This window comes from Salminus brasiliensis, chromosome 11, assembly GCF_030463535.1.
Source record: "Salminus brasiliensis chromosome 11, fSalBra1.hap2, whole genome shotgun sequence".
Lineage (NCBI taxonomy): Eukaryota > Metazoa > Chordata > Actinopteri > Characiformes > Bryconidae > Salminus > Salminus brasiliensis.
In genome coordinates this window covers 28457628-28471359 of record NC_132888.1, presented here as the reverse complement: position 1 = coordinate 28471359, position 13732 = coordinate 28457628, and the positions used below count along the sequence as shown (strand labels likewise).

Genomic DNA, 13732 nt, shown 5'->3' with positions numbered 1-13732 from the left:
GGAAAGATGCAGTGATGGTCTACAACATGTTACAATTCAGAGAGAAAGAAACTGAAACAAGAAATGTGCTGAAAAACAAGTTCAGGGATTACTGAGAGTCAAGAAAGAACCTACCCTATGTTCACCATTTGTTCTTCACGAGAGCTCAGGATCCAGCTGAAAGCGTACGGGAAGAATTCGGGGACCAAAAACTGCAGAATTCAGCACAGTACTCACATATTCTGGCCACTGCATGTCACCGTTGGGAAAGCTACCACTCACCTGTGAACACAAAAGCCAAAAAATGCTAAACTGAATTTCACATATTGTTGACGGTGATGTACCAGCAATACTAGGACGTGAGACATGGGAGATGTTAGGTGTGGTTGAAAGAGTGCATGGAATCACAAAGTAAAATGACATTCTGAAAAACATTGATCTGTTCACTGTTCTTGGATTCCTACCAGGACATCACCACATTCAAGTAGATCCCATGGTCTCACCAGTGATTCATCCACCAAGAAAAGTCCCGACTGCCCTGAAAGACAACAATCATTGATGAGCTACACAAAATGGAGAAAAGGGGTGTAATCACCAAACAGCATGAACCGAACGATTGGGTAAGCAGCATGGTCACAGTGGTGAGGATTTTGGCAGATCAAACTTCATGATGAAAGTTCCAAGCTCTGCACACTGAACATACCCATTGAAAGATACAGATTCTTTTGACTTTCTTTTGGAGTGTCCTCAGCTTCAGATGTATTCCAAAGGTCAATTGCAGACTATTAAAGGCCTGGAAGGTGTCGTCAACGTTACGAACGATATCTTAGTCTGGGGTGAAACGGTTAAGGAAACATGACGGCAGGCTCATCCAAGTGCTGAAAAGGGAAAAACCGTGGAACCTGAAACTCAGCAAAAACAAGTGCAAGATCAGATCATCCCAAATCAGTTACACTGGCCATATGCTCGCTGCAGAAGGTATCTCAATCCAGATCGAGATAAAGTGAGAACTGTAACACATATGCCTACACCAGAAAACAAACAGGCACTCATGAGATTAATGGGCATGATTCAGTACCTTTCCAAGTTTATTCCCAACCTGTCTGAAGTCAGTGCACCTCTCAGAAAACTGCTCGAGCATGACACTCCGTGGCAAGTCGAGCACAAAGCTATGAAAAACTGAAATCTCTGGTACTGGTAACACCATGGTACTGGTACACCATCTGTAGATGCGAGCTCAGAAGGCTTCGGAGCAGCAGTTCTGCAGGAGGGAAAGCCAGTGGCTAAATTACATTCCGAAAGGCAACAGCAAATGATTCAGAGATGCAGCTACTACACACAAGGACCATGGAAGGATGGCCCAATGAGGAAAAATCCAAACATACTGGACATTCAAAAAAGAAAAGCAAAATGCAGATTTAAGACAAGCTGCAGAGAAGACAACTCAAGTAGAACAGCTATTATGACAGACAGACAAAGAGCGCACCAAGCATATACATGTGGGACAAGGTGAGAATTCAGTGAGGGCAACCTGCTATCATGATCAGCCACGATTCTTCACAGTCCAGACGCCAGATGGAAGAACCTATAGAAGAAACAGAAAACACATTCACAGAACACGGTTCAAGTTCCTGTCCTTCTCCAGATGTGGTTATGAACATAGACACATTTTTGGTAAAGTGATTTTGCTGTTACAGGATTTGCACACTTGTCCATAAGCAGGACATTGTTTCTGTTTAACAAAACAAATCAGAACAGAATGACGGGGGAAAAAAAAAATCATGCAGTTGAACAAAAAGGCAGAGCAGGAAGATTTCTTCATTGGAACAGTTGAAATAAGAAAAAAAAAACAGGAGTATTAGATAAACATCAACACTGTAACAACAAAAGTCAATAGAATAACTGCCCTGAAAAAAAAACAAGAACTTTGCATTCAGCACCAGTGTCCAACTTGAAGACAATGTCATCGCAGCACAGATCTACAAATCAGGTTTGAAACAAAACTCAAATCAAAAATGCAAGATTGAATTTCACATTGTTGACAGAGATGTACCATCAATACTAGGATGTGAGACATGTGAGACGTTAGGTGTGGTTTAAAGATGGAAGAACCTATAGGAGAAACAGAAAACACCTCAGGACGACTGAAAAACAGTTCCCATCAGCATCACCCAATGTTGTTGCAGATTCCTGTGTCGAGCCGCAGGTCAGTGAATCCGGTCCATCTGCAGAAGCCGGTCAGACAATCAGACTTACCTGAGTCACATCCGAGAGAGGCATACAGAGAGGCTTCTTCCACAGACCTGAAAGAGGCGAAAGACCATGAATTCAGTGACTTGTTAATCAGAGACAGGACTGTTTGTGGTATTAGGAAAGACCTATTGTGGGCAAGGTTGCTGAGAGAAACAGATTGGACATAGACAAAGAATATCTGCTGTGCAAATGAAGGGACATCAAGTGAAGTGAAAAAAAAAAGAGCAGAATGACGAAAAATAAAATCATGCAGTTAAACAAAAGACAGAGCAGGAAGATTTCTTCATTGGAACAATTGAAATCAGAAAAACTCAATACATCAGAAAAACATTGACAGTCACAACAAAAGTGAAAATAACAGAACTGAAAATCAAAATAAAAACAACAACTTTGCATTCAGCACCAGTGTCCAATCTGAAGACAATGTCATCACAGCACAGATCTACAAATCAGCTTTGAAACAAAACTCCAGAATTCAGCGTGAAAACCGCTCCCATATTCTAGACACTGCAGGTCACCGCTGGGAAAGCTAACGCTCACCTGTGAACACAAAAGCCAAAAATGCGAGATTAAATTTCACATTGCTGACAGTGATGTACAAGCAACACTAGGACGTGAGACATGATGGAAGAACCTATAGGAGAAACAGAAAACACCTAGGATGGCTGAAAGAGTTTCCATCAGAATCACCTAATGTTGTTGCCTATTCCTGTTTCGAGCAGCAGGTCAGTGATTCCGGTCCACCTGCAGAAACTGGTACTGCAAAACAATCTGACTTACCTGAGTCACATCCGAGAGAGGCATACAGAGAGGCTTCTTCCACAGACCTGAAAAAGGCGAAAGACCATGAATTTGGTGAGTTACATGACTCGTTAATCAGAGACAGGAGTGTTTGTGGTATTAGGGAAGACTAATTGTGGGCAAGGTTGCTGAGAGAAACAGGTCGGACATAGACAAAGGCATTGAAAATCTGCTGTGCAAATGAAGGGACATCAAGTGAAGTGAAAAAAGTGCTCAATGAAATACAAAACAGAACGACAGAAACAAAACAAACAGTTGGGTTTGAACAGAAGAGCAAATCCAAACAAACTAAAACTGAACAAGCAACAGAAGCAAGCTGCTCCAGATGTGGTTATGAACATAAACAGAAACAATGTCCTGCCTATAGCCAAGTGTGTAAATCCTGCAACAGAAAAATCACTTTACCAAAAATGTGTAAAACAAAACAAATCAAAGCAAAATGAGGAAAAAAAATCATGCAGTTGAACAAAAAGGCAGAGCAGGAAGATTTCTTCATTGGAACAGTTGAAATCAGAAAAACAGAATATTAGACAAACATCAACACTGTCACAACAAAAGTGAAAAGAATAACTGGACTGAAAATCTTTAAACAACAAGAACATTGTTTTCAAGTTGGACACTGGTGCTGAATGCAAGGTCATCTCAGGAAATGTCTACAAGTCACTCAGATTTAAAACAAAACTCCAGAATTCAGCTTGAAAACCGCTCACATATTCTAGACATTGCAGGTCACCGTTGGAAAAGCTAACGCTCACCTGTGAACACAAAAGCCAAAAATGCAAGATTAAATTTCACATTGTAGACAGTGATGTACCAGCAATACTAGGACGTGAGACATGATGGAAGAACCTATAGGAGAAACAGAAAACACGTCCTCAGGACAACTGAAAGAGTTCCCATCAGCATCACCCAATGTTGTTGCAGATTCCTGTGTCGAGCAGCAGGTCAGTGATTCCGGTCCACCTGCAGAAACTGGTACTGCAGAACAATCTGACTTACCTGAGACATCAGAGAGAGACATTCTTCACAAGGTCAGGAAGACAAGTGAAAACACCAGCAAGATACAAGGACTGAATCTGGAACACACATACAGTACACATTTAGAATATTCACACACACATTCAGAGGACACGGTTCAAGCTCCTGTCCATCTGCTGACTGAATTTAAAGTTACTGTCATTTACTGCATCTTAGATTTGTTTAGGTTATTCTGCAACATCAAGCTATTCTCATAAATATGGTGTCAAATGTACAGTTCATGTAGTTCAGTTCAGAGACTTCATCTCATTTCCCTTGAGTTTTAAAGCATTACGGTCCGACAGTGTTTGTATGAACGTTGTTGAGAGTCCTGCACAGCCCAAATCATCCTCATTTATAGTTCTATTCATATTAAGAGAAACAAAAATATATCAGTTCAAGTGTGGAGATTTCACATGTTCTGTAGCTAAGAGGCAGCCCTAGCTAAGAATCACGCAGCTCACCCAAAAGTACTAAAGTGTAAGTGTAGCACAGAGTCGTCCTTCCTCCATACTTTACACTGAGGAACTGAACCGGTTAGCAGAGGGAAAAACGGCCGTGGTGGTCGAGGAGCTCCTCGGCTTTTCCGGGGTCACGCAGACGCCGCCAGTCCCTCTCCGGTGCGGGAGTGGAGACGACGACTCTCGGTGTCCGTCGCGCCGGTAGTGCTGGAGCTCAGACGCCGCGTTGGAGGAGTCACGGGTCAAGCTGGACGACTTCCTTGCAGAGCGGCTGGAAAGCTCGTTTTTCCGCGGTCGCCATGTTTCTCGAGGGTAAAGAGAAAAACGCAAAGGGCGGGTAGTGAGACAGAGGACTGTACAGTAACACAGACAGCACAAGGATTCCAACAAGTGCCTCAGATGAAGAAGACAAAGCTCACATTACGGACTATAAAGTAGGATGGCCGGTCGAAGCTCTGTGTGGAATCACGGCTCGAGCTTTGAAAGCAGGGCCGCATCGAAACAGCAGCTCCGAGTCTCCTGAAAATACCTACGATCACGTGACCGCCGGAAACGAAGCTTCCTTACGTCACTGGAACGCAATCGCGGTTCAATGCGCGTGAGTTTCCGGTCCCGCTGTAGACGAGCTGCATATCATCTGAAATATGTTCTTAAATAAAACGGAAATACAGAACATGTGTGAATTTGCTTCACTTTCATGATCAAATTATTGACATTCCTCAGCATTCAAGGGTTTTTACTGGAGACGATGTGAAATGACCTTGAATAAAAACATTTTACAGCTCTATTTCTGTGTTCAACAGATGTACAGTCTACATGCACATTCAACAGTGCTGTTTTTCCCTTAATCTAATAGTGTCAAACATGCTGTTTTGTTTAGGAGGAGAGTAAAGGAATTACACACTCAGATGAAATTCATTCAGTTAAAGGAAGAAACGCAGTCCGACATCGCTGTATGGAGCAGTTTGGACAAAGCTTATGAACACAAGTGAATCAGGCAGTGGTGGTGTAGTATTGTATTTGTACAACAGGTGGCGCAGTAGAGCTGTGAAGCTGAGCAGCATCCAACCACTTTTCCCTCATTTCTGCATGAAAGGGTTGATTGATTACAGACTCATTTTTGTGATAAAGGATCTGCCCTGTTTTTAGACTTTTATAAAGCCTCAGTTCAGCAGAGCTTTATTTTGTTAAGTAATTATTAGATATTTTCTTTATATTATCTGACAGTAACACACTATATGTCCAAATGTTTTTGGACACCATTTTTTAATCAATGCATTCAGCAATCAGTTGCACCCATTGCTGACACTGTCCCTGTAATGCAGTATTGCCAATAGAATAGGACTCTCTGGAACAGATAAACATGAACCTATCGGCTCCATGCCTAATGCCAATCGTGGGCTAGAGGGGTATAAAACCTCCAGCATTGAGCTGAGGAGAGGTGGAACTGTGTTCTCTGGAATGATGGTGCTCATGATGTCCTTTACTTCTAGGGTGAGCTGGGGAAACTTTTTACTTTGAGTTGGAGATGAGGTTGGGTGATCATCCAATATTCTGACCTCACCAATGCTCTTCTTGCTAAATGCATTCCTCACAGCAATGCTCCAAAATCTAGCAAAAAGTCTTCCATGGCAGTAGAAACAGTTACTCCAACAAAAGCAGGCTAAACTCCTTTTTAATACTCTTGAGTTTAAAAGAAATAACAAATAAGCAGGTGTCCAAATACTTTTGTCATATAGTGTTTTTCTTAGAAATGCTGAATTCTGGTCAGTTCTGAGAGCAGCAGGTCTAAACTTAAACATGGACTAAATACAGAGAGAAGTTTTAAATTTTATTTTGAGTAGAAACAAATAAACATCCAGAACACATCAGTAATGCAGAACAGCTCTTCACTCAGGCTCTTTTCCTGAACATGATATTAATAATATAAACTTTACAGCTGTTTGGAAAAGATGAAGCATTAAGGAGGAGTCTAAAGTAAGTGTAGAAATGAAGACGCTGCTCAGCACTGATGTAAGTATTAATGATAAACTGATTAGTCGTGTGCTTCTCTGTGGACGAGTTGTGATGAAAAGGAGGATCTCAGCCCGTTCTCTTCCTACAATGGAAAACACACACATACACACATACGTTAAACACTGCATACACTTCCATCTCCAACTATGAGGGTTTATTTAGGGTGTATTCTACACACTGCACACTAACATGTTTCTATAAAACAACAATGGGGCAGAAATGAAAATATTGCAGCACTGATATTAAAAAGTACCACAAGTGTTTGAGCAGCATGAGTGTAGAGCTTTTGCACTGACTGCATTTTAAACTGAAGGTCACACTGATGGTCAATAAGAGGAAATATCTCACATACTTTAAAAATGAATCTTAGTCTAGATACAGGAGAGGAAACCTCGGCCTCCTGGTTTAAAAACTGTATGTTGAGGAGTTTAGTCAGTTGTGGATAAATGCTGCATCAGCATGTTCAGAAACTTCAAACAGCAGGTTAGCGTGAGGGTTGTTGTGAAAAAGGTTTCTTGGATCTCAGGCTCTGATCGCTGTGGCCTCCCAGAGATCAAACTCCCTCTCTCTCAATGACAGTAGGCTATTAGCCCACTTCTTGTTCTGTGCACACCCTGCTATGGTGTTGTGTTCTTCCTTTGCCTAGAGAGGTGTAATGTAGAGCACAAAGACTCCTTTAGGGGGAGCTGCGAGGCGTCATACAGCCTCATGTCCTGTGTCTTCTCGCTCTCGAGAGAATATGCTTCCTGAAACACTCGGGGATTGAAAGGACGTGAGACGAATATGCAGCATGGCATCTCTCGACTCCAGCAGCACTGGACAGCTCCCTCTGGGAGAGCAGAGGAGAAGGCTTGTTGAGTGTCTCCATCTAGTGGCTGAAGTCAGAAGTAGAAGAGGCTCTGGTGGACAGTGTTAGGTTAGGTGGAAGTGGTGTGTTCTGGTTTGGTGTCGGGTTTCTGTTATGGGGAAGACTGCTGTTTACGTTGTGTGGTTGTACTGGAAAGGATGAATGATCAACAATAACAGTCAAAAGTTTGGACACACCTGGTCGAATGTGTGCTGATCATTAACTGAAACGTTTGATGCTAGGATGACCGTATTTTTCTTTTCAAAAAAGACACTCGGGACAAATGGGTACCACCGCAGGACGCAATCAACCAGCTGTCTCTAAACTTTTGACTGGTACTTCGTTTAAGTTTTTTTTTCTGTTTCTAATTTCTAATAAAGTACTTTGCTTGGTTCCTCCAGCATATTGTAGTTGTACTGTAAATATACAGTATAATGAGGTATGTCTCAACAGTCAGGGTTCCCCAAAGATATTCTAGTTTTATTTAAAAAAGCAAGCAGGAAATGTCTGATGAGCTGAGGGAATTAAGACTTCGCCGTACTGCGTGAGGTAAGATACAGTGTGTGAATGTGGTGGAGAGAGTTGAGGAGTGGTCCGATGACGTGGCCAGATTTTTTAACTCAGCGCTGTCTTCTTTCTTCTGTACCACATAATGTGGGGGGTCTCTCTCTCTCTCTCTCTCTCTCTATTTATATCTCCTTTGCCTTCATTACCCTCCACCTCTCCTTCTCTGCCCTGTGGTAACGGATGTATGGGACTATGTTGAAGGTAAAGGCCCAGAGACCATCTTTGCGGGCCAGAACCTGAATGATAATGAATGAGCGATTAGACAGTGTTGTGTTGCTGCGTATTTTCTAACTGAACTGACGGTTAGAATCAGTGTAGGTACCGAACCCAAGCACAGATTTTTACCTTTGAAGATTTTCTATTCTAAAATGATGAATCCTCCTGGGGTGGTGAAGCTGATCAACAACACATTTAGTTCTTATAAATGTCAGTAGGGGGATTTCTCTGAAGACTGTTCTCTGATGAGGGCTGGTAGCTGGATTGGTTCTTGAGAGGACCTGATGCTCCCTGAAACTGAAGTTCAAAATGGAAAGTTGTGTATTAGACATCTCTCCTGTTGTGAAATACATTTGTGTCACGTAGAAGACATGAACCTTCTTAGGGCCTTTATTCCTTCACCTCTTAAACTCCCAGACTTTGACATTCTAAGGATTATTATTCAGCAAGGACATGGAATACAGCACACACTGCCCAAATCCTTCTAAAGGTAGAGGAGTGAGGAATGAGTTCCTGTGGAGTTTCAGAGGTTAAAAGGGTTCATGATGTTCACCACAGTTTAAACAAACACTGAAAGTTACCTGGAATCGTACTGGACATCTTCTCTAACTGGCTACAAGAGGTATAGTCTTCCTTGTCTTCAGGATCTGCTTGAGAGACAACATGACAGATTATCTAGAACATGTCAAGTGATGTGGATAACATCAAATACCTCAGAGTTTGATGCTAGTTAATAATAATAATAATAATAATAATCTGAAGGGGAGTTGAAGCCTCGGTCTCCTGGTTTCCTGCATCACTGTGGGAGCAACGGTTCTAGCTCAACAACGACCCACGGAGCAGGACTTTCCTAATTGAACCCAGCCAGTAGGTCAACACTTAGATCCATGCTTGAGGGCTACAAGGGGTGTACCCTTGTTGACTTTGACAGGATCTGTGGGAGGGACACAATAAAAAAAAAAAAAGATTAAACAACAAATATATTTATTTACTCACCACTCAGCTCACATACCTTAAACTTTAGCCTCCTGGTTCTTTGCTTCATGGTGGACTGTGTGAGTACAGCTTCTGCCTCCACCACTGCCCCACAGAGCACATCCTCACAAGCCTGCTGGGAACACGAAGAAGCAGAAACTTCTGCAGAGGAAGCAGAATGATGAGCATCCTGCTGGGAAAAAGAGAAGGTGTTGTGCACCACAGAGTTTGTCCTGAAAAACGTCTTCAGCTTTCTTCCAAGTGTCCTGGAGGCTCGGTTCTACAACATAATCCTTAGCTGCCCTTTCAACTGTAGCACAAAGTGGACATTACATGAAATGTATAAAAATATTTAGTTTAGTAAAAATCTTTGATATTTAATATGCTGTAACTATAGTAATGGAGGACTTTGAGCTCACTGTGTGTATATCTGTTTTAAAGTTATAACAATGTTTTATAGGAATAATTGATTCTGTATTATTACCAAAACTGAAGTTTGACCTGGTCATCAGCAGTCAGCAGTACATTTTCACTTTTGTGGTTACAAGTGAGAAAGTCCTGCTGGTGCAGATAGATCGTGGCACTGAGGAGCTGGAAGTATCCGGTTTTGGCTGGTTGATGAGGATATTGAAATGTCATGGATGTGAATGATGTGAGAGAGGATCCCTACTAGAGAATATCAAGTTCCCGGGGCAGGAAATCAGAATCCTCATCCGAGTTCATCACCATATGCAAGTCACTTGGTTGGGGTACTGTTTGGACCACGTTTTGGCATCCATGGGGATGTTGTGGCTGAGACGACATCAGCCTTGGACAGCCAAGCACCACGGCCAGTCAGTTTAATCAAGGCGATGGCGTGGTCCACAATGGCATAGCTGAGACGGAAATCCGACTCAGAAAGCGGGTTGTTTACCTCCTAAGGAGGATAGATACAGAGTTACAAAATTCAGCCTTGGGAGCAGAGTGAGTGAAGGAGACCCTACGGTCTTGGAGAACCTTCTGGAGCTTGACAACGGTCTAATCCAAGATGCGAGGGGAACTGGACTTCAAAGAAGAGGCGCGTGGAAGCACCAGAGGCACGGGAGAAGCCGGCGTGGGTGCAGTACGTCTGGGACGCAGAGAGCAGCCGCGTGCAGTTGGGGAGGACGGCGAAGATCCGAGGCAACGGTGGGAACCAGAATGAGGGAGACGAGAGCGCCGCATCAGGAAGAGCCGGATGAGACCCACTAGCAGGAGTGGCTAGAACAGAAACGAATCGACCTGAGCCGCAGAGCGGAATGAGGAGGGGCAGGAGAGAGACAACGCCGGACGAGAGAGAAGTGCTGGTCATCCGAGGTAATGTCGAGATCCATGTCGGGAAAGGCGAAGGTGAGTGACGCACAGAATAGGCGGGTACAGCTTGGTCTGTGCAAGTTTTCGTCACTAGAACGAGAAGGGAGAGGAACGGTTTTATAGTGTGAAGAAATGGAGGGGAGAAGTTTGGGCGTGGTCCTTCTCCCAAACTTCAGTTATTACATAACTCCATTTGTGGAGATCACATTCCCATTAGATCCGTTGCGGCAGACTCAATCACGATGAACACCTGCCCGTCTCGTTCAAGATTTCATGGACGTGAACAATGTGAGGGTGGTTCACTATTCTGAGAACGTCCACTTCCCGGCGCAGGAAATCAGGGCTGTTGTCTATTATTTTAACAGCCACTTAGTTGGGGTAACTTTTGGATGTGGCCACGACCTTGAAGCCCAAACCTCTCAGGACAAAACTAAAGAGTCTTCAACTGAACCTTAATGTTTACCAGTCCTTCAAATGTTGAAATGATCAGAATAACTGTACAAATCAAGAGAGACTCCCACATCAAGGATCCTATGAATCATTCCAGTTGTTGTGAGTGTCCGTTTACATCTGTCACAAGTGAAATTCAGTACTACTTCTTTACTTTTGGTTTTAGGTATATGAACTTGATACACAGTCATAAACTGGATCAATCCATGTCTGCTACAAGGAGGGGAGACATGGAAAGAATCACTTTCCATACTTTACTTGAGAAAGAGGAGCTTGCGTACACTTATTAGGGTGGGAACAAACTAAGCGTCAAATTTCTAAACCAAATGTAGCCACTGAAAGGTGGAGCTCAAAGTAGGAGGGCGATGATTGGCAGTCAACAATCTTGTCCTTAGAATGACTGAAGTCCCAGAAATGTCCTAAAAAGCATGTAGATTTATTACTGCTGGCTGGAAGCTTCTGCTGATTATATGGACAAAGCATGTAGATACAAGAGGGAATTCATTAAGTGGTTGGTTGGTATAAACAGAGGTCTGATAAAAATAGTAAATAAACAGACTTGCTGTAGACACTGGAAATGGCTCAGGTTTAGAAGTCTCACGTGGGAGACCTCCTACAGCACAGGTAGAAGTAAGGTTAAGGTTAAACCAAATGGTTTTAGTCAGAGAGGAAAACATGCTAATTAACTACATCAATTCAGAGTCTCTGCAAATACATTTCAGGATCTAATAAAACCCACAAATTCATTTTACCTTGTGTTGCCAAAGTATGAGCAGGACTAGCAGATTTAGCCCCTGCCTCCCAATATCTAGACAAGCAGCAGCTTCTGGAGCTGTTTAATTCTGCTACTTAGAAGGAGGACTACTTTCAGATACTGTAAAGCAATCAGTACTTTTTCATTACGCTTCAGAGCTAAAATGTGACCCTGGAAGTTTTCAATTCACACTTAAATAAGAACTAATGAAATATGTGAGGTAAAGTTGAGTTAAACAGAGCTAATGCAGCTCAGCATCAGCTATTAACTCTAACTAATATTCCTACTGGAGGAAACAACAAGATCAGCTAAAACAGCTAACGGCAGAAAGCCTGTGTTGTCGGATGAAACAGTATATAAAAGTTAGTCCGTTTTTATCAGGACCTTTTCCAACAACGTGGAAAATAAGAGCCTCTTTTAGAAAGGTTAGAGCTCCCGAAGTTTCTAAGTTAACGCCGAACATCAGCAGCGCTAGCAAGTTAGCTCCTACAGTCGTACAGCTAAAGTACAAACACACACGAAACCAGAAAACCAAGCTTTCAAATATTCGCTGTACGTTTATGGTCACATATAAGGTAAAAGATCAGCTTAAAAGCAGCTAGTTCACATGAACTCACCTGGCTCTATCGGGAACGTCTGTCCTGGGTGCCTCCTTGAAGTAGACTGACAGACTGGAAGGGGCGATACCGGTGACTGCGCCTCGTCCCAACACAACTGGACTACAGCTTCATTTGGGCAAAGCTGGAGCGACGATGAGGATTGCAGATGGAAAATCTTCCATAAACTCAAAACTGCTAAAGCTCCTCATTTAGATAACGCTTTAAACACTGTACACTCATATGCAATTGTACACACACTGTTTAATTAGCATATTTGATTTCATTTAGAAAGTCCAGAATATGCTGCTATAGTATTTCTATGTTGTTTATTTGATGAACAATCCACATTTAGTACATCATACATATTTATAGTACTAAACTGTAAATCATACAGATTTAAACATTTGATATATTTTGTTATTTTATTAAATAGGTTAATTCTCAGCGTCTTTAAAGCTTGCAGATGAAAACACTGAGAGACAGAAAGTGTAAACTTCAGTACTGGAAATCATGATGTAATTGAATTTATTAAAAAATAAATGAAGTGAAATGAAAACTTTAACACTGTAGAAGAAATCTGTCTCTACTGGACAGACACGTCACTTCCGGCTGACAGGTCCAGCGCTGCTCTCCTGCTGCTTGTTTCTCCCAGTCATATCTTTGTATCAGGGATGAGCAGAACGAGGCTTTTTAACCATTTGAAGCCGAAGTGGTTCATTTGAAGCTCTACTGCGCCACCTGTTGTACAAATACAATACTACACCACCACTGCCTGATTCACTTGTGTTCATAAGCTTTGTCCAAACTGCTCCATACAGCGATGTCGGACTGCGTTTCTTCCTTTAACTGAATGAATTTCATCTGAGTGTGTAATTCCTTTACTCTCCTCCTAAACAAAACAGCATGTTTGACACTATTAGATTAAGGGAAAAACACCACTGTTGAATGTGCATGTAGACTGTACATCTGTTGAACACAGAAATAGAGCTGTAAAATGTTTTTATTCAGGTCATTTCACATCGTCTCCAGTAAAAACCCTTGAATGCTGAGGAATGTCAATAATTTGATCATGAAAGTGAAGCAAATTCACACATGTTCTGTATTTCCGTTTTATTTAAGAACATATTTCAGATGATATGCAGCTCGTCTACAGCGGGACCGGAAACTCACGCGCATTGAACCGTGATTGCGTTCCAGTGACGTAACGAAGCTTCGTTTCCGGCGGTCACGTGATCGTAGGTATTTTCAGGAGACTCGGAGCTGCTGTTTCGATGCGGCCCTGCTTTCAAAGCTCGAGCCGTGATTCCACACAGAGCTTCGACCGGCCATCCTACTTTATAGTCCGTAATGTGAGCTTTGTCTTCTTCATCTGAGGCACTTGTTGGAATCCTTGTGCTGTCTGTGTTACTGTACAGTCCTCTGTCTCACTACCCGCCCTTTGCGTTTTTCTCTTTACCCTCGAGAA

At 42.4% G+C, this 13732-nt stretch overlaps 1 protein-coding gene across 1 annotated transcript in view; it reads left to right on the top strand.

The window, feature by feature from the left end:
• LOC140565092 (uncharacterized) overlaps positions 1 to 8195 on the top strand; it is a 343121-nt gene extending 334926 nt beyond the window's left edge. Inside the window, exon 7 of the mRNA XM_072690904.1 lies at positions 8143 to 8195. Coding sequence (XP_072547005.1) covers positions 8143 to 8195 — 53 coding nt within the window. The remainder of the gene's footprint in view (positions 1 to 8142) is intronic.
• Positions 8196 to 13732: the final 5537 nt, after the last annotated feature.